Here is a 22,433-nt window from a genome sequence, read left to right on the forward strand (position 1 = left end):
CTCACAACCGGACTAATAAGTAACATCATGATAAGTGGAGAAAAGGTTGAAATTGTCAAGGATTTCATTTTACATGGATCCACAATCAACACCCATGGAAGCAGCATTCAAGAAATCAAAACATGCATTGCACTGGGAAAATCTGTTGCAAAAGACCTTTTTAAAGTGTTAAAAAGCAAAGATGTCACCTTGAAGACTAAGGTGTGCCTGACCCAAGCCATGTGTTTTCAGTTGCCTCATATGCATCTGAAAGCTGGACAATGAATAAGGAAGACTGAAGAAGAAATATTGCTTTTGAATTATGGTCTTAGTGAAGAATATTGACTGTACCATGGACTGCCAAAAGAACTGACAAATCTGTCTTGGAAGAAGTATAGCCCGAATACTCCTTAGAAATAAGGATGCTGATACTTTGTCTCACATACTTTAGTCCAGTCCCTGGAGAAGGACATCATGCTTGGTAGAGGGTCAGTGAAAAAGAGGAAGTCCCTCAAGGAGATGGATTGACACTGTGGCTGCAACCATATGCTCAAGCATAACAACGATTGTGAGCATGGCGCAGGGCCGGGCAGTGTTTGGTTCTGTTGTGCGTGGGGTCACTATGAGCGGGAACCCACCCGATGGCACCTGACAACAACACAACAAGCTATCTTTACTTACTTTTTCTTCAGAATTAATGTATTAATAAGAAATATTGGAATTGACCAGTATTTGCCATGGCCACTTGGCAAAATGCATTTCTAATCATGGACAGAAAAGTTACAAACAAGGGGGAGAACTTTCATCCATGGAGGTAGAAGAGAAGTGGGTAGATGGACCTGGCTGGGCTGGTTCTGTCCTCACTGTGGGCTGCAGGGCTCCAACCTTCCTAGGCGCTCACACTTTCTTTGGTGTGTCAGAAAGAAAGGTTTATAGTAAGATAGATTTGCATTTGGACCAGACTTTCTCATTTCCGATGGTGGTCTTCAGTGAGATTATTAACCTCTCTGAGAGCTATTTTCAAAATGAAGATAATGAAATCTACTTGGCATAACTTTGAGAGTTAAATGAAGTTAAATAGGTGGAGTAGTATTTGATCAATAGTATTTGATGACAGTCCCTACCCACCTCTTTATCTCCCTTCTCAGAAGGGGTGTTCCTGTTCTTTATCAAGATAGTTCCCAAGCCCACTCTTCCCTTCTGGAATCTACTACATCACTTTTTCTGTCATATCTTCAGCCTTGTCTTCCCCACTACCTCCTTCTCCATTTACAAACTTACTCATAACCCCTCATTCTTAAAAATGTAAAAGTATCACAATCGCATTGACTGTGCTCCTCACTCTCAGCCCTGTGGAACAGCTCCCCTGCTCCGATCAACTGTTGCTGAGTCTCCTTAGTCAGCTGCTTCCTCTTCTCTCTCTCTCAAATGAGTGTCTCCTCTCCTTCTGCCCCCCTTGCTGGTACCCCATAGTCTGGCCCCATGATGGGGTACCACAGCTGTCCACAGACCTGCCCTTCCCACTCCCCTGGAGTCAGGCAGCCTGGGCATATGACCTGCAGGGTCCACAGAAGGTGACGTGTATCACTTTCTGAGCTGGACCCCAGCCTGCTGTTCCTGCCACTGCTCATACCCAGGGGCCGCAGTGCTGGAGCCCCTAGGATGCTGGCCGCACAGAGGACTCAGAAGAAAGCAGTTTTTCTGGATTAAGTCCTGACTGCATGTTCTCTGACTTTCAATCCCTACGCGAGAATGGAGAGCATGGCCGTCCTGACGGTTCCACTTCCGTTTAATTGTGGGTACCTTTAAGGAGATGGCGGTGAAGAGAAACATGGAAATTAGGGAAGTTTTTGGTGTTAGTTTGGAGCCTTAGTGGCAAAGCGGTTAAGAGCTCAGCTGCTCACCAAAAGGTTGGCAGTTTGAATCCACCAGCCACTCCTTGGAAACCTGATGGGGCAGTTGTACTCTGTCCATTAGGGTCGCTATGAGTCAGTATCAACTCGACGGCTACGGGTGGACCCTATAGGTCATCAGAGATGGATGTAAAAACCTGCTTTCAGATTCCTTGTGCAGCACCTCAAACATGGCTCCAGCCTTTCCTTAGTGAGGTGGCGCAGTGGTTAGGGCTTGGTTGCTAACTCAAAGGTTGACAGTTTAAACCCACCAGCAGATTCAAGGGAAAAAGACCTGATGCTCTGCTCCCATAAAGATTATAGTTAGGAAACCCTATGGGGTAGTTCTACTCTGTTGCATGGAGTCATTGTGAGTCAGAATCCACTCAACAGCACCCAACAACAGTGCAGTACCTCACACATGAGCACCATCTCAGTAAGCTTAGATCTGCCCCTCACCACTGAATTTTCAAGTTGAGATTCCCCTCTCCTTTACCCTCCATAAAGGAGCCCTGGTGGCACGACAGTTAAAGGCTAGGCTGCTAACCAAAAGTTTAGCAGTTCGAACCCCCCAGTGGCTCTGCAGGAGAAAGACCTGGCAGTCTGCTCTCATAAAGATTACAGCCTGGGAAATCCTATGGAGCATTTCTATTCTGTCACATGGGGTTGCAATGAGTCGGAATTGACTGGACAGCACCTAACAACAACAACATTCCTCTCCATGTGTAAGCAATCACACTTCCTGCTGATGCTGCCATCTAGACTTTTCTCAAATCTCTTCTTCTCTTCGCCCCAGTGAGCCCCTGGCGCCCACTCACGCACCCACCTCAGTGAGCTCCTACCAGCGAGTCTCCTCAGAACGTCTATGCCCTCCTCCTGCCCATTCTCTGCTCTTAAATCATTCCCTTTGCCCTTCATGGGAAACCCTCAACATTACCCAGAGAGTCTGGATGCATCTCCCCTGTTACGGACTGAATGGTGTCCCCAAAAAAGTTATGTGGAAGTCCCAACCCCTGAACCTACAAATATGACCGGGTTTAGAAATAGGAGTTTTCTTTTGTTATGTTAATGAGGCCATTATCAGAGTAGCCTGGGTCCTAACCCTAATCACCTCTGAGTTATAAAAAGAGCAAAGTGGACAGAGAGACAACAACACAAGGGGGAAGACAGACCCCACGTGAGGACCATCTACAAGCAAAGGAGAACCAAGGCTCGCTGGCACACACCAGGAACTAGCAGAGAGGCCCACTGAAGGAATCCACATGGCCAAGACCCTTTTTAGACCTTTAGCCTCGAGAACTGTGTGAGAGAGAATAAAGTGCTGTTTTGACAGCCTCCACTTGTGGTGTTTGTTACAGCAGCCCCAGGAGACTGAAACACCCCCAGTCTCAGTTCCTACTTTGCTCACCCTCAAGCTCTCTGCCCCACCATCCGACTTCTCTCCTTCCCTTCAAATCACTGCGCTCCCTGCCCTCCACGTTAGAGTCTCGTCACCTGCTGACGTCTATACCTAGAATTTTCTCTCCCTTTCTTTCCCTAGTTAACTCCTATGAATCCTCATCTCAACTTGTATGTCCCGATTCCTGATCAGAGGAGGCACTCAATAAATGTTTGTTACTGACTGATTTCCCCATCCGTTATTCCAGCTGAGATTCTCATCATCTGCTGCCCACATTCCTGAAACAGCCTCCAACTGTTCTCCCTGCCACCACACTCGTCCTTCCACCCATTGTCCACTGTGAAGGCTTTAGTTCCCAGTGTGGGATATTACTCTATTTAATTTTCCAATTTCTCCCTTCTAGTTATTGCTCTCTCCCACGTGTGTCCAGTTTAATTTATCCTCCAATTCTAATACGATGATTGAATACAGTGATTAATTGGATGCATTGATTAATTTTTTTGATTAATATACTGACTTGTCCCAATAAATCTCATTTACTGAAAATGTTAATCTTTTATTGCAACTTGGCAATTTTTTTTATATGTCATCTCAAGAGTTAAAGATCACGGTTTCCTATAATGCATAGTGTACATTTGGAGACTTCATTCTTTTGAAAGCCACACCACAGTTTAGAAACGCTTTGCTAAAAATAGGTCATAAATTACAATGCCAGGGCCGTGTTTTTTGGTCTTTAGTATGCCACTAAATCACGGCTTAGTGTCTTCAAAGTGTATTGAATTTTTCACAGCTTACTTTAAAGCCAAAAATTGTGAACATAACTCCTTTTCAATAGATACAAAATCTAATAGTAAACGACCCAAAAGGACAGATAATTTATATTGCTTCTTTCAACAAAAGAAGCAATAAAACCATGACTTATGAGAATTATCCTACATTGAGAAATTAAAATAAATGAAAAACTGAAAACCAACAACAACAACACTAAATGCAGTTAGAAAAATAGGAAATAGCATTTTCATGCCTCTACAATTAAACACATCTTTATAAATGTAGGGACAATACCTTAGCAGAAAATCATCAAATAGAAAGTGTCATACGATTTGTAAAATCAGTACACAACTATAGTGCATTTAAGATACACAAATACGCAGTTTAAAAGCAGGCTTACAGGTTTTGTCCAAATACGGAGAAACCCTTCGGCATGAGGACTGCTGACCGAGATCTCACCCGAGCGCATCTAATGGGACCTTCTCCGAGTGGCTAGTTTATCAAATGACGTTGGCAAGGTATCTACTTCAAAGGTAGAGTTCACTGTTGAAGGATTTTTGCCTTTTAGAAGTTCAGACATGATTGTATTTGCATGCTGGGGACAGAAGTGTGAAGCATGAACGGTTTTTCACTGTTTAGGTAGAGCAAATTGGTTTATTCCCAGACTGGTGTGCCTCGCTCTAAATAGGCTCTCCTGGTTGGGAGAAGATAATTTCTATTTGTGTCTATGTCTTTTATAAAGTCAATTAAGGCTAATTGTCGCATTGCAAGAACAGATATGACCCCAAGATTGACAAAATTATACTTTTCAGACTTCAAAATTGACTTTATTTTGTGGCAATAAAAGTGAGAGATCTCCCGATGGCATTACAAGCCGTAAATCACGGTCCCTGTCAAAGTCGTGAGGAGCCAACAATGAGCAATCCTGCCCCTCTTAGCCAATGGCAGAGTGCACCCAAACACTCATCAAAATAAAAACGAGGTCTCCGTGCACACAAGATCAACTATCTTAAGTAACATTAGAAATGACACGTCCCCAAATGAACTCTTGAGGGTGAGGCTCTTAAAATAAAGAATCACATTCTTAGTGCATAGCTATTACAGACTCATTTGATATTCATTTTAACTGCAGCGACTATAATGAATTTACTTTGTATTCAACCAGATGTCACAAATACTGCTACAGAAGTTCCAATATAATTCAGTCTTAGTTAAGCAGGAGTAAATGGATATTAAAATGGAATGTTAGCACAAGGGAAGAAAGAAACAAAACCAAACCAAACCATTACAGCAAACATTAGCTCCTTAAGACAGCAAATTAAAGATTTTTATTAAATTGTGTTCTTTCCTATTCTGATGTCTACAGAACACCACAGGGCAGAACTTGCGACAGCATCCGCACCTGTTCCTTGCATCAGCTGTTCTACAGATTAGTTAGCGTGGGAAATAGAAATTGGAGCGAGAAAAATGACTCGAAGAAGCAGGCTGAAATTCATCTTACAGTATTTAAGACGGGCCTATCAGAGGATTAAAAATGCAATCATACTACTTGACTTCAGTGGGAGAACCAGGTGATTATCTGCCATTTTAATGGGCCAGTAAAACCCTAATATTCTCTCCAATCTTCTCCCACATGAAGGGCTGACATCTCAAATTCCAACAGGAGAGCTTCATGCCAGCCATAAAGACAGAGTTTCTCAGTGTCCGGCTCAAAGAAGTCCCTGTGGATGTTTGTTAAAAGCAAGCAAGTTCCTGGGCCCACCGAGTCCTGTCAAGTCAGCCTTCTGGGAGTGGCGGGACACAGACCAGCACCCAGGGGATTCTGCTGCTCACTGATGTTTAAAAACAACTGCTTTAGGTTGGGTGAGGTAATATTTAAAGCCATGTATTTTTCATTTCATTCAAATCAGCAAACACACATTAAGCACCAATCCCAAGTAAATGAAAGATTCACTACTTCAAGGGTCCCCAGAAGGCAGGGAACATACGCTAGTTATTTTCCGAGTACAGTTTGCTAAGTCCAACAATCCTGGAAGTCTGGAAACACAGGGAATCCTATCTTTATTCAAACAGATGTTTGCTTTCAGCTTAGAGGCTCCTCACCTGAACAGGTGCCTGCAGGTTGAAGGGAAGTACACTTAGTTTATTTGAAAATGCTGCTAACACATTGTTTAAAAACAAGTTGGTCCTACTTTTTCCTCATGCTCTGGGGAGTGTGTGTGCAGGCAAGGAGGGCTCCTTCCTGACTTGGGGAAGGGAGAGGGCTGGGAGAGGAGGAAGGGGCTGGCACCCCCACCCAGCCAACCCACCGACTCTCCCATCTCCACCTGCTCCTCCTCACCCCCAAACTGAAGGCTGACTTACTTGGAAGTCAAAATTCTAAATTCCAAACCAAAAGCTGACTCTGGAGTTCAGCTGAAGAAGGGAAGAAAGTAAAGCTGAGGGAACCAGGTCTCTCTCCCCGCCAGCTCTCTGCTCCCTGTTTAGCCCCATCACGGGTTGCAGGCCTCGCCTCGAGGCTGTAATCTGTGCAATGGGCTCCAGGAAGGGGTCTGCTCTCCGGAGACCCCAGACAAGTGACCCCTGCCTCCATGATCCTTGGTTACCTGACCCAGCGCCGGGAACAGGACCCAGGAAAAAAGACCAGGACTAAGTGCAGGTGAACGCAGAAATGATCTGGATGGAGAACCCAAACTTCTCCATTGCCTCCAGCTGCGGGGGCTCCCGAGGCAGGGGCCTGCCGGGCGGGGGGCTCCGGGGCGGGGGCTCCCAGAGTGGGGGGCTCCCAGGGCGGGGGCTCTCGGTGTGGGTGCTGGTGGACAGTTCCCGGGGGTACTCCCAAGGGGAGGGCTCCCAGGATGTGGGGCTGGGGCGGGGGGGGGGGGCAGTTCCAGCAGCAAATCAGCATAACCTGGGACCTCCTTAGACATGCAAACTGTGGAGCTGGCTCAGCTCAGACTCCAGAGCTTCCAGCAGGTTTGACGCCCACGCCGCTGGCTGGTAGGGACCAGTTCTGAGAACACTGGAAGACTAGTGGTTCTCAGAATTCATCCTGCATCAGAATCACCTGGGGATCTTGTTAAAAGGTAGATTCTGATTCAGTATATCTGGGGTGGAAATGTAAATTCTCAGCAGGGGTTCAAACCGGGAGGAACTGGTTCAAAGCCCTGGCTGAATCAGAAACCCCTGGGCATGGCCCCAGCAGAGGCTTGCTCGCTCTATCAGCTGCCAGGCCATTCCCATGTGCTGACGTCCCAGAGGCACCTGTCTCCAGCTAAAGGCCAACTCAGCAGAAAGCACTGATTGTCATACACTCTGTCTCCCCCCCAACCCCAACCTCCAACCTTATTCCTCACTGCTCTGCAGTGTGGGCCTTGCTCACACCTCTATAGGCTCAAGGCTGTTGGTATTCCATCTTCCAGACCTTTGCTGAGCCTCCTCCCCCGCCTGGGATGGCCCTTCTGTCTCCTTCCTGGAACAGCACCCCCACATCCCGGCCGCCACCACCTCTTCACCCTCCAGCCCACAGAAGCCACCATTTCCAGACTTCGCAGATGTTAATTCCTTAGGGTCTGTACTCTAGCCCAGGGCTTTGCCCAGAGAAGGACTCCAACCCTGAAGCAGTGGACACCGTGTTGCCCTCACTTCTCCTGCAACGCAGTTCTGAGTCCGGCCATCAGACAGCCCACTGGCCTCTGACAGCATAAGACCACTTCCAAATTCACTTAATGTTAAAACAAATCAATACTGTATCTGCTGTGTATTAAATCTTAAATGTAGGAAATCCTGTCTTAAATTCTCACAGTCATCTGGAAATAGCATTATCATCTCTTCATCACTGGAAAAGATGCTGGAAGCTGAAGCCCGACCGTCCAGCGGACTCCCTGAGGTCTCACACCGGGGCGGGGCGGACAGTCAGCCCACCTGTCTCTGACTCAGAGCACACGACCACCTCTGCTGGACAGTGCAGATGCGGCGGGGTGCTTCACTTGGCGTCTGCGGACAGTCTACGGCCCAGGATCCCTAGGGTGTAGGGGCTTTTCTTGCAGTAAAAGCATTTCCAGTATATCGTCTGGAAATTCTATTCTTCACAACCCTCTAGCTTACACATACTCACACACACTTATATACACATACACTTGGACATACACATATACACTCATATACATATACACAGACACACACTTGTACACATGCACACACAAACCCACACACATACACAGTAGCACACACCATGCACACTCATATGCACACTTGTGCACACATGTGCACACATACACACAGGCACTCACACACATACACACTCTAGCACACACTCAAGCTCACACACACACTTGCACACGCATTCACACACGTACATGAAGTCACACACACACTCACATATAAACACACAAATACGCACCCTAAAGAATTGCTGAAATAAGCCATCATGGAAAAAAAAAAACTCAGGTCGGACTTCCTGAGACCAAGCGCACAGTGAAATGACTCTAGTCAGCAAAGTGCTGTGATTCCATCGCTATTCTATATGCTACTGAGCAGCGGACAGCCTCGGAAAGCTTTCATTTGTACATGAAACACAGCTGAAGAACGGAAAGGCAATGACTTGAAGTCCCCGAGGTGCTGATCAGCTTTTGCCCAAAGCAACTGCCGATGATTAAGCGCCAGAGACACGGTCAGACACATAGGCACACGTGCAAATTTAAAGATCTGTAAGTCATGTGCAACCATGGCGTTAAAGGAAAAAACCCACCCATTCCCAGCTTCATCCCCTAGAAAACAAGCAAATTACTCTGTGTTGCTTATTTACGACCACCTGCACGTTAGGGACGGGACTCAGACAATAAGCCCAGCATTTGCACCTGTTGGATTGTTTAGGCAATTCCCAGCTCCCACGGAGATCGTAATTAAAAGTAACACTGCCCTCTCGGCCTACCTGGGGTGTTGAGCAGCCGCGACATCTTGCAGAAGTAGGAGACGTACTGCTCACAGTACTCGGCGCTGCTGGTGACGGCACCAATCTGGTCCAGGGAGGCGCTGTACACGAGCTGGGTCACCGAGTACTTCTCTGGGGTGGAGCCCACCACCGTCGTCTGCATCTGCGAGTCGTGAGACATGATGGTCCACACTTTGTCCTCTGGGGGAAAGCAAGGACAGCAGGTCGTCAGTATGCAAATGCTTCTTCAAATGCCAGAAAATAATTGAGTTACACGTTTCCTGCGGTTTAACCAAACTGCATAGAACAGAGTGAAGGTAACAATTCCACAAGTCACCTCTGGCCTCTTCTCAGCCCTGAGTTCTGCTTTTATAGACAAAAGAGGAGAGTAATCTTTTCAAAAAACAGACCCAAGATACAATCTGAAAACAAACATGGAAAACAATCAAAGAGCTGCGTATCTGGCTAAGGCTCTATAGTTCTTCTTGTTGGACGTGAGGCCGGGGTGTCCGATTCTTTCCTGATTCTGTTGCCCAGGGCTCCCCAGTTGACAAGCATCTGCTCCTTCCCACATGAGCTAGGCTCTCACCAGCCTGTATGTCATTGAACCTGCTGCCTGCTCTAATCAGCACATGCTTCCTTGTCTTGTCAGCCAACGTTCTCCTGGCCCCGACCTGTCAGGCAGAAGGAGGCACTGCAGAGACTGTTAGCAGAATGCTCGGCGCATGTGGGATAATGCGAACCAATAATGTGGGGATGTGTTGGTCCCTGGAATCAACAGCGTGAGGAAAGCTGAAGCAGAATTATGATGAACCAAAAACCAAACCAGCTGCCCTCACACGGATTCTGAGTCATGGCGACCCCATGTGTGCAGAGAGAACTGCTCCACAGGGTTTTCAATGGCTGTGACATTTCCAACGCAGATCACCAGGCCCGTCTTCCAAGGTGGGTGGGTTCGAACTGCCAGTCTTTCAGTTAGAAGCTGATCGCGTAACTGTTTGTGCTACCCTGGGACTTCAGATAAAATATGATACCCAAAACTTACAGCAACCCCATAGGGTTTCCAAGGCTATAAATCTTTACGGAAGCAAACTGCCACATCTTTCTCCCACATAGCTGCTGGTAATTTCGAACCGCTGACATTTCTCTTAGCAGTCGAGTGCTTTAACCACTGCACCACCAGGGCTCATCAGATATATGATAAAAATATTTAAAAAACCCAAATCCATTGCCATCAAGTCGGTTCTGACTCATTGCGACCCTATAGGACAGAGTAGAACTGCCCCCATAGGGTTTCCAAGGAGCAGCCAGTGGATTTGAACTGCTGACCTTTTGGTTAACAGCCAAACACGTAACAACTACGCCACCAGGGCTCCAGACATATGATAGACGTGGTTAGATGAAAGCTCTAGGCTACTGAATTTGAATTAGCAACATCCCTATAAACTCATGATTTTATTGTTTTATAATATACACCTATGTCCTAGAATGACCACGGAAAAAGCCCCAAAGCAAGGACCAACCCTAGTCCCAGATATGGGCACTAAATACCATTTTCCATAAATAATAAAATGGGACTCCCTGGAGAAGTCATTGGTTCCAGGGCTGGTTGTTCAAAAGGAGCTCAGGACATACTGTCCCACTAGAAACAGATCAGCTATCAGAGGATGCCAAGGGCAGGTCCAACCCCTGGGTCAACCTGAATGGGCTCCTGATGGCCAAAGAAGGGGCGATGTGGACATCAATAAGAAATTCTTGCAATGGATAAAAACACATGAAGTATACAGAAACTCATGAGTTTATTAAAAGAAAGATTGCTTACCCTTTGGAAGATGCTAGGTAACTGCTGTGGTTGAATCATGTCCCCCCCAAAAATGTTGACGTCGTAAGCCCAAGTACCTGTGAATGTGATCTTGTTTGGAAATAGGGTTTTCAGAGACATTGTTAGTTGTCATGACGTCATAGTGGAGTAGGCTGGGCCTAGTTCAATGGCTGGTGTCCTCGTAAGATGAGGGGAATTTGGACACAGAGGCGGAGCTACGTGCGAGGGAGGCAGAGGTGGGAGGTATAAACCTACAACACGAGGAAGGATCCTCCCCAAATGGGACCGCACAACAGGGCAGGCCGGGCAGCAGGGCCGAGCTCTCTCTGAAGGCTCTGGGGGAAACCTGTGCCAAGCCTCTCTCTCAGCTCCCGCTGTTGCCAAGTTCTCGGCTCTCCTTGGCTTGCGGCAGCATCCCTCCGCTCCCTGCCTCCATCATGACTATCCTTCCTTTGGGCAGGAGGGTCACTAGGGGGGCAGGGGGATGCGGACCACACTGGATGACACTGTCAGAGGGCGTGACGCCAGAAAGTCTATAAAATTTTTCTGCAGTGTTTCTATTTATTATTTTTTATAAAAATATCCCAGTAGTTAGCTATAACAACAAACACATTTTTCTTAAGCCCAGCTTACATGTATCAATATATCCACAAGGCTAAAACTCTATGCTGATTTACTGTTTGAACCTTCTCACGTGCTCTGGTCAGAGCTGTCATTATCACCCGATTACAAGGACGCTTCGAATCACGTGGTTTCCCCTGCGTGCACTACACACGCTGTTGTTTTTGTTGCTGCTGCTGTTTTTATTGTGGCTGATTTTGTCAGATTTTCTGGTGTTTTAGCTACAATATTGTGGTAATTAGTATTTGTGAACCTAGATCAATAACTTTTTTGAGAATGAAGTAGTAATTAAAGGAAAAGAAGGAGTGATGTACGGGAATTACAGTTTCTGAGTAACATTAGTACAAAGAACATTATGAAGAATTCTGTAGGATCTAATACGGGAGAAGGTCGACGGGGGGGTGACACCATGAGTTACTGCACCAGGGGACACCAACCCTAGTGACGCCACGGCCTCTGTATCTTTGGGATCTCTTTTTAGGGGTGAGGACGTGGACATGTCTTTTTAGGGGGCACAATCCAGCCCACAACTCCCCTTGTGACCCAGGCTCTCTCGCCCTCTGTTCCCGCCTGTCCACAGCTCTCACCTGCCCCTTTGCCCCCAGGCAAGCTCACTCCACGCTCCTCAAACAAGTGCGGCTGCCTGACCTAGAGCCTGGACGCTCGGGGCTTCCTCTGTCTACAACGTTCCTTCCTCAGATACCCACAGGGCCCATGCCTTCCCCTCCAGCTCTCCTTCAGGCGTCCACTTTTCCTCTGGAATTTCCTACTCACCTGGACCGTCCCACCCCCTCTCTGCCTTGGTTTCCCCGTCTGACTCAGCCGTTTCAGTATCTGTTCTGTGTCGGTCTCTCCGAGTTAGAAGGCTCAGAGGAGGCAGTTCTTTTCAATGCTATTCCCATTCTTGGCGGGGGGGGCGGGTAGCTAGCGCATAGTAGGCTTCCAAAAAATCTAAGTTCAATTAACAAAAAAATAAGTGGGACAAAAATACTTGATAGAGAAATGGTTTAAAATAATTTTGGTTCTGGTTCCGCTCGGCTTCGACCAGTCACCTAGCTGCCTGAAGCCCTGACCCACTTCATCTACAACATGACATGCATGACAATGTGCCTCTGGATTCAAACAGGAGCCCTGCTGGCTCAGTCCTTACGAGGGCAGCTGCTAACCAAAAGATCGGCTGTTCGAATCCACCAGCTGCTCCTTGGAAACCCTATGGGGCAGTTCTACTCTGTCCTGTCGGGTTGCTATGAGTCAGAATCGACTAGACGACAATGGGTCTGGGTTTTTGGTATCTTCAAACAAGGAGCCCTGGTGGCACAGTCGTTAAGCACTCAGCTTCTAAACAGAAAAGCTGGCTGCTGGAATCCACCCAGCGGCTCCCTGGGAGAAAGACCTGGTGATCTGTTCTGATAAAGACTACAGCCTAGGAAACCCTATGGGGCAGTTCTACTCTGTCACATGGGGTCCCCGTGAGTCGGAATCGCCTTGACAGCACCACCACTAACAGCAGCATATCCAAGTCCCCCCACTTTCCCTTCCTAGACTAGTTCCACAGCCGGTCACGTGCCCCCCAAGTAGTCTACCTTGCCCGGGGTCCTTACTGTTGCCGTTTGGCTGGGCTGGAGAGGCCTGCCTTCCCCTTCTCCGGCAAGGCAGAGCTCCTCCATGTTTTAGCAATTCTGTCACTTCCCGACGCGGTTCTGACATAAACTGATTGTCGTTTACACCCAGACCTGCACATTTACCTCCCCCTAATTAAAGATCCACTAGCTGAGTTAGGTTCAATTTATCTTTCTGCTACAATCAGCCACTGGCACAGAGTTCTCAAGCGTCAGTGTGACCCTGCTTATGGTTTCTCTTCTCTCTTGCAAGTCCCTCTCGGGAGCCTGGTCCTGCCGTGCGCCCCAGAGCTCCCTGGAACCCAGGACGCAACAGCATACTCATCTGATCTCTGCTTGTGTTGCTGTTAGTTGCCGGGGCCCTGGTGGTGCAGTGGTTAAGAGCTCAGCTGCTAACCAAAAAGTAGGCAGTTCAAATCCCCCAGTTCCTTGGAAACCCCATAGGGCAGTTCTACTCTGTCCTGTAGGGTTGCTAGGAGTTGGAATCGACTCGACGGCAATGGGTTTGTTAGTTGCCGTTGAGTTGGCTCCGACTCATGGTGACCCCATGCGCAGCAGAACAAAATGTCGCCCAGACCTCTGCCATCTCCACAGCGGTCGGTGTGCCTGAGTCCATTGTTGCAGCCACTATAGATGTTGAGTGCCTTCTAACCCAGGGGTCTCACCTTCCAGAACTGTATCAGACAATGTTCTGTTGTGATCCATAGAGTCTTCATTGGGTAGATTGCCAGGCCTTTCTTCCTAGCCTGTCTTAGAAAGCTCTGCGGAAACCTGCCCACCGTGGGTGACCCTGCTGGTATTTGAAATACTGGTGGCAGTCACAGCGACACACATCTCACCACAGCAAGACAGACTGACAGAAGGGGGGGGTACATTTTTGATAAGATGCATTAAAATTTTTTATCGTATCATGGCATTTTAAGATAATTTCTACAGTAATTGCGAGTATGTGTAAAAGCTAATAGGTAAGCTCTATTTTGAAAGGGTAAACACAGTTACTATTGATGCATTTTGCAAATTATTTTTTTAATGCTCTCATATCACACATGATAAGTGACAAATGGATGTTAACAATTTCGCAGGTACCCCACATCTAAACGAAACTAGCTGGTTATGCTATGCAGATTTTCCCCGGCTAGTATTATGAGTGAAAAAATTAAGAATCTTACTCTTGCATTCATAGTGTATTTATAAAATATGCATTAGCAGATATACATATGATGGAAATAGAAGCTAATGTGCATGACAAATTCTAAATTTCTGCTCCTGTTGCATTTTCAGGAAGAAGCAATTGATAAACTGGTGTACTTCAAATACTCCATTTGGATTGCTATGTTGTGAAAATGTCCTTTGTGATTTCTGACAACTTAGCACACGTGTCTCCTCAAAGTAGAAGAGCTGCCTCCTCAAAGCAGAGTCGACCTTAATGATGGTGGATGGAGTCAAGCTTTCAAGGCCTTCATTTGCTGATGTGGCACAATTCAAAATGAGAGGAAACGGCTGCAAACATCCATTAATAATTGGAACGTGGAATGTACGAAGTATGAAACTAGGAAAATTGGAAATCATCAAAAATGAAATGGAATGCGTAAACATCTATATCCTAGGCATTGGTGAGCTGAAAGGACTGGTACTGGCCGTTTTTAATTGGACAATCATGTGGTCTACTATGCCGGGAATGACCAACTGAAGAGGAATGGTGTTGCATTCATCGTCAAAAAGAACATTTCAAGATCTATCCTGAAGTACAACCCTGTCAGTGATAGGATAATATCCATACGCCTATGAGGAAGACCAGTTAATACGACTATTATTCAAATTTACCCACCAACCACTAAGGCCAAAGGTGAAGAAACTGAAGATTTTTACCAACTTCCGCAGTATGAAATTGATCAAACATGCAATCAGGATGCATTGATAATTACCGGTGATTGGATAAATGGATGATAAATGGAGAAAAGATTGAAGTTATTAAGGGTTTCATTTTACTTGGATCCACAATCAACGCCTATTGAAGCAGCAGTCGAGAAATCAAAAAACACATTGCACTGGGCACATCTGCTGCAAAAGACCTCTTTAAAGTGTTAAAAAGCAAAGATGTCACCATGAAGACTAAGGTGTGCCTGAATCAAGCCATGGTATTTTCAATCGCCTCATATGCATGAGGAAGTTGGATGATGAATAAGGAAGACAGAAGAAGAACTGATGCCTTTGAATCGTGCTGTTGGCGAAGAATACTGATTATACATTGGACTGCCAAAAGAACAAACAAATCTATCTTCGAAGAAGTACAACCAGAATGTTCCTTGGAAGCAAGGATGGTGAGACTGTGTTTCATATACTTTGAACATGTTATCAGGAGGCACCAGTCCCTGGAGAAGGACTTCATGCTTGGTAAAGCAGAGGGTCGGTGAAAAAGAGGAAGATCCGCAACTAGATGGATTGACACGGTGGCTTCAACCATGGGCTCAAGCATAGCAATGACTGTGAGGATGGCACAGGACTGGGCAGTGTTTCATTCTGTTGTGCAAAGGGTTGCTATGAGTCAGAACCAACTTGATGGTACCTAACAACAACAACATATTGTAAATATAACATTTCTCCTAAAATTAGTCTATAAATTAAATGAATTTTCAATCAAAATTCAATTCAATCAAAAGAATTAGTTTCTGTCTTTGTGTGTGTGTGTGTTAGCGGGATTGAGTAGCTGATTCAAAAATTTGTATGAAAGAGACAATATCCAAGAATAGCCAAGGTATTCTTAAAAAAGAAGAACCATTTAGACAGAAATGGCCTACCAAGAACCGTGACTAAGATGGTTTGGTACGGGCATAGATAACTAGAATAGTAAAGTACAATTTAAAAAACAAAACAAAAATCTATGTATGTATGGAAACTTGATTTAAATCAGAGCTGGCATCATAAATCAGTGAGAAACTGGCAATTGCTTATCATATTGAAAAATAAAATTAGATCTTTGTCTGTAACCCTACATAAAAATCAACTCCAGATGGCTTAAAGACCTAGTGCAGAAGGAAATCTTCAAACATGTAGAAAAACTCATAGAACACTATCTCTACTACTTCTTACAAAGGCATACAATGAGCACACGGTGGTAGAAGAGGCGAGTGCTTGCAAAATTCTGCCCTCTTTATCAAGACAGCCTCAACCATGGGAAAACCTGAGCCCCAGAGTAGAAGAGAGATTTGTAAGCCCCATGTCTTAGTCATCTAGTGCTGCTATAACAGAAATACCACAAGTGGGTGGCTTTAACAAACAGAAATTTATTCTCTCACAGTCTAGGAGGCTAAAAGCTCGAATTCAGGGCACCAGCTCCACGGAAAAGTTTTCTCTCTGGTGGACATGGGGGAAGACCCTTGTCATCAATCCTGCCCTGGTCAAGGAGCTTCTCAGTGCAGGGACCCCAGGTTCAAAAGGCACGCTCCACTCCCAGCTATTCTTGCTTGGTGGCAATGAAATCCCTCTCCTCTCTGCTCCCTTCTGTCTTTCACATCTCAAAAGAAATTGACTCAAGATACAACCTAATCCGTAGATTGTGTTCTGCCTCATTAACATAACTGCCTCTAATTCTGCCTCATTAACATCATAGAGGTTAGGATTTATAACACATAGGATATTACATCAGATCACAAAATGGAGGACAACCACACAATACTGGCTTTGCCAAGTTGACACACATTTTGGGAGGACACTACTCAATCCAGAACACCACATATTTGCCAAAGATGAGTATTCAGATTAAAAAAAAGAAAAGTTGCACAAATAGTAACAGAAGGACAAATGATCTGAAAAAATGGATAAAGAATATGAACCAGTGTTTCAAAGATTGGGAGACCAAATGGCCCAGATTCATGGAGGCGCATTATCTTTGCTGTAATCAGTCTCATTAAAATGACAATGAGACCTTATTTCACGTTTGTCTGATTGGCGAACATTCAAAAATCTAACTATGCCCAGAATCATTGAGGATGTAAAGGCTTGAGACTGTTCAAACCCTGCATGCAGCAACTACTTTGGAGAACAACTTAGTAACTAGCCGGTCTGACGATGGGGCAATGATAATCCTTTCTTGGTACATGTCCTAAAGGAGTTTGTGAACATTTGTACAGAAAATGCATTGCAATTATCGCTTCTATAGTAAATAATTAAAAGCACCCGAAAGGCTCATCAAAAACAAATTGAGCTATGGTCATCGAACTGAATACTACAAAAGGTTTGGAAACGAATGCATGAGAGCTATGTGTATTAATATGGATTAATGCCTATCAGAAATATTGAGTGAAAAACAAAAGTAGGAGTGGCATCTGCAGCATAATTCCATTTTTATAAAGTTTAAGAACATATCAATGTAGCTAAGTAAATCCAGACACAAGTGATAAAAGTACGTAACATTAATAGGAACGATAAACATCAAATTCAGGATAATCCAAGGGCTGAGAAAGAGGACTAGGCTTTATTTCTGATGTTTGATTTCTTAAACTGGGTGCTGGATACAAACCAGGAATGTTTCATATCGAAACAAACAGACAATTAAGACCTACCATTCTTGAGACAGAAACCAGCACAGTGGTTAAGAGCTCAGTTGCTAACCAAAAGGTCGCCAGTTCAAATCCACTAGCCACTCCTTGGAAACCCTATGGGGCAGTTCTACTCTGTCCTATAGAGCTGCTATGAGTTGGAATTGACTTGATGGCAATGGGTTTGGGTTTTTTTATTCTCGAGACAGACGTCCCATAAATATCCAGATTCAGCAGAGCAACAGTGTAGCCAATATAGACCATTCTACAAGAGCTGTGTGGATTTCACTGAGTTGCTCACAAAAGAAGTATTGAACAGTCCTCACCCCTAGTTATCTAAAGTATGGATCATTTCCAGAAAATCATTTATAAAGCTTTCAGGTAGAAATCACAGAACAATGTTAGATTATAATACTGTTTTCAGTCATTTGCAAGAGGATTTATTTTAAAATTCCATCAGTTTTCCAGATAAAAACAGTTGCAGTCAAGTCAACCTCGACTCACGGTGACCCCATGTGTGTCACAGTAGAACTGTGCTGCACAGGGTTTTCAAGGGCTGACTTTTCGGAAACAGATCGCTGGGCCTTTCTTCTGAGGTGCCTCTGGGTGACTTGAACCTCCAACCTTTAGATCAGCAGCCGAGCATGTTAACCATTTGCACTAATGACCCCAAAACCAAACCCATTGCCTTCGAGTCAATTCCGACTCACAGGGACCCTGCAGGACAGAGTGGAACCGCCCCACAGGGTTTCCAAGGCTGTAAATCTTTACGGAAGCAGACAGCCATGCCTTTCTTCCGCGGAGCAGCTGGTGGGTTTGAACTGCTGACCTTTTGGTTAGCAGCCAAGCTCTTAACCACTGTACCACTAGATAGATAAGTTAATCTTAAAGACCCTACACTTATAGACCATTATTTTGTTTGGAAGGTTTTTTAATGTCCTGCTGACGTAATTTAAATTACTTGACTTTTTATGCCACATTGTTTTTCCTTTCCAAATACTCATTGTGCAAGCGTTCCAAGTGCCTCTGTAGCCCAGAGTCTCCTGTTGTGATGGCCATTTCACATGCTATCCCATAATGCCAGCTACGTGTGCCACTCAGGTGCATAAGCCCCTCGAATCCGTGTAGAGAAACAAAGTTTGTAAAGCAGATGTCACGTCTGCAGGACACAGGCAGCCAGGCCTGAAGTGCCGGCGAGGACCTGCAGGCAGCGGGGATGCTGCATGCTCACAATCCAGCCCACAGACCGACCGGCACCAAGATCTGAGGACAAGTGCGAACAACAGCTCGTTCCCACCCACCTGAAGAACAATTTGGAGCTCCTGAGTGTCTTTTTCTGTGACGATATTAGCAATTTTCTGGCAAGAAGAATATTTGTTAATGTTTTTGTTCTGTTGCAGGGATGTTAACATTCCTTTATGATGCAGCTGGAGTTGCAGATGCATCTATATCAATACTTGGACGAGCCAGCCGTCCCTGTCTTCTCCCTCACCGCTGGAGAGGTGCTCTGTGTATCTGGTAGTCAAGAGCTCATCTCTGTGGCCCCTGTGAGTCTCGTTTTATTACAGCGATTCACTTTTGGTCAGAAATCAGACCTGGAGACTAAGAAAAGGCCACCTGGGACAGTGGCCTGGCCATTCCGGTGGACCTTTAAAGACAGCACTGCGTCCCATTATAAAAAGTACTTTGAAACATATCCACACACTTGTGAAAACAAATCACTCTGAATAAAGACAGAAGTCTTAACAGACAGCCCCACAGGCCTCAGGGGGCCCTGGTCCCTGTGTGACCTCAGCACCTGTCCCTCCCTGCACCCCCCACCCCTGATGTAGGGCCTTCATCCTGGCTCCCTCGCCCTCCACCTGGAAGGCCTTTACCCTCAACCCCATGGCTGACCCTCACCCCCTTCCAGTCTTCACCCAAAGGGTAAATTCTCCACAGGCCCTGTCTGTCCCACGGAGCTCGCCCCACTCTGCCCCACCTTCTCTGCTCTTTCCCCAAAACACCTCTCTCCTCAAGTACTGTTGTTAGGTGCTCTCCAGTGATTTCGACTCCCATAGCCACTGACTTGTTATGTCTGTGGTTTGCTGTCTGCCTCCCCCACCCCACCTTCCCAACAGATCTGAACTACAGACTGTCCGACGTTCTCTTCTGTAATGTTTTGAAACTATGAATTTCAAAAGCTTAGAATAAAAAATGAGAAAATATAAACACAGGGAGGTTCAGGACCTTGCCCCAGGTCCAGCAGCTAATAAGAGCAGAGATCTGTACCCAGGAAGACTCAGTCCCAAGTCCCTGCTCCTAACTGCATGTTAATTGTCTAAAATGTAAATAGGCTACTAATATAAATTATATGGTAAGGAAAAAAAAAAAAAGCTTAGAATAGCTCTGTTATGGATGGAATGATGTCTTCCTCAGTAGGAAGGGTGGAAGTCCTAGCCCTCTGCCTCAGGAGGTGACCCAGGTTGGAACTACGGCTTTCTTTTGTTATGTTACCGAGGGAGGTCACATCAGAGTAGGGTGGGTCAGAATAAACACAAACATGGACACACAGGGGCAGACAGACCCGTGTGAGGACCTATCTGCAAGCAAAGGAACGCCAGGATCTCCAGCGGACACCTGGAACTGGGAGAGGCCACCAGGGAGCTGGGACCCGGATTTGGACTGCCAGCCTCCAGAACGGTGAGAACATAAATTTCTGCTCTCTGAAGCCTCTACTTGTCGTGTCGTTTGTTATGGCAACTTAGAAAAGGTAACTCAGACAAATGAGAGCAGTCTGTAGTGGAATAATACACCCCCACCCTTCCTGTTCAGTCCCCAGCATCATCAGCTACTTCTACAAAACATCCATTTGCAATGCAGGATTATAGAGTTCCCCACACAGCATATCTCTGTGAGGCCAAGCTAAAAAAAAAAAAAACAGAAGACGAAATTTAGAAAGCTTTTAGAGGGGAAATAACCAAAAAAGCGATTTGAAATGCTAGGATGTGGTACTTACAGTATTTACACAATATTAAACTTCAAGGAATTAAAACAGCAACAACATAAGGGCATGTTGTTGTTGATGGGTCAATTCCAGTCCATTCCAACTCATGGCGACCCCGTGTGACAGAACAGAACTGCCCCATAGCGCTTCCTAGGCTGTAATCTTTATGGGAGCAGAATGCCAGGTCTTTCTGCCATGGAGCAGCTGGCTGGTGAGAAGCTGCTTTAATTCTTCAAGAATCCACATTTCTGGGGTTCATGGAGTTGGGTGACCCATTCAGGCCACTTGCCCTTAGGTGTCCTTTTTAACCTCGAGCCTTAAAGAAACTTGTCTCCCAAAGATACCTTTAGTCAGACAGTAATAGCCTAGCCAGCAGCTTAGTGGAGGTGGGTTTGTTTTAGACATGGGGTCTTTTGAAGAATTATCCATGTGCAGCCAGCTTAGAGAAGCAGGAACTCCAGGGTAGACTGGAAGCTGTCCGTTAGAGTAAATTGTCATTATGTAAACACTGTTCCGGTCCCCGTTTCCATGGCAATGCCGATAAGATAGGGCATAAGAATCTTTACAGGGTATCTTATCTTCAGAACATTTTTGACTCCCTAGTTGAAATGTTACCCCGATTTGCAAATTGTATATTCAATAAACGTCAATCAATTTCTATTACTGGCTTACTATGATTTTTGTTTCAACAATGGGCACAATGTACTTCTTAAAATCATTGCAATTTTCCTTCTGGGGTAAACAGTCAAAATAGTAAACATTCTGTGTTCACATCTGTTCGAGTCCTCTCTTCACATGGTAGCAGACACACGCGTGCGTAAGACGTCGTTTCGAACAGCTTGCTTTATCCCAAGCACCGTCTAGACCCTGGGCATCCAACACCACCAAACAGCAAGTGGGAAGAAGGCACGCAGACTGAGTTACAGTACAGCCCGAGAAGGTAAATGCTCATTGTCAGGCAACTGCCAGAACAATTAGAGAAATTTAGGATATAAATCACAGACCCACATACAACCTACATCAAATTCTATGATATATGTGGTACTTTAAAATTCCCCAGCGTTGTACATTGTACTTTATATGTTTCTTATTGTCGGGGAATTTCATTTTCTGTCAGCAGTTACTTTAATTCAAGTCATAACAGGCTAACCTGGGAAATGACCCCTTTTCTGACGTTTCTATCTGAAAAGCTTTGATGTAGCAGAAAGCGCGCAGTTGGAAATGGCAGTTTGATCCGCTATTAACAGGATAGCGAATGGCCCTTCCTTTCGTGCTGACCCTAGTTCAGGTCCCTGCCTGCCCTTGGAGGTGGGGAGATCGAAGGCCTCCCTGACAACCAAGTCCTTGGGCACTAGGAGCTGGGGTGTAAGCTGCTCCCCCTCAGAGGGCCCTGGTTCCCCCTCCCTCCAGACAGGTGCCAGGCTCAGTGGAAGATTTCTGATGAAACAGATAACATTTACCACCTTGAAGAAAAATCCGCAAATAATCAGCTGTTCCTAGTTTTTAATTCTCCCCATTAGCTTGGTTTCTATTCATTGAAGCAGCCCCATTGCAAGGAACATTAGCAACACAGTCTGATAGAGTACGTCCTTAGTGATGATAACTAGCTCAAAATAATTTTTTAGGGGAAAACAAAAAAACCTCAAGACAGCAGAGTTAAGGTACTCAAAGGGACTAAAAACGGTGTTCCCACTTTCCTTTTAACAGAAGTGCAAATGTGTAATCTGCGCCCACTCCAGAAACACGCCAGCCCCTCTTAGTCGCAGCTCCTAAGCACTTTCCCAAAAACCATCTACCACTTCCTCACTCCCAATGCCAGGCCAAGTTCAGATTAGATGTTCCCATGAGTGGAACTGTGTCCCCACTTCCTCAC

General features: G+C 45.6%; 1 protein-coding gene across 1 annotated transcript in view; it reads right to left on the reverse strand.

The window, feature by feature from the left end:
* Positions 1–22,433, reverse strand: part of CNTNAP2 (contactin associated protein 2) — a 1,280,693-nt gene that overhangs the window by 559,029 nt on the left and 699,231 nt on the right. The window contains exon 12 of the mRNA XM_023736915.1: positions 8,975–9,175. Coding sequence (XP_023592683.1) covers positions 8,975–9,175 — 201 coding nt within the window. The remainder of the gene's footprint in view (positions 1–8,974; positions 9,176–22,433) is intronic.

Source organism: Trichechus manatus, unplaced genomic scaffold (genome assembly GCF_000243295.1).
Source record: "Trichechus manatus latirostris isolate Lorelei unplaced genomic scaffold, TriManLat1.0 scaffold00093, whole genome shotgun sequence".
In the NCBI taxonomy this organism is placed as follows: Eukaryota; Metazoa; Chordata; class Mammalia; order Sirenia; family Trichechidae; genus Trichechus; species Trichechus manatus.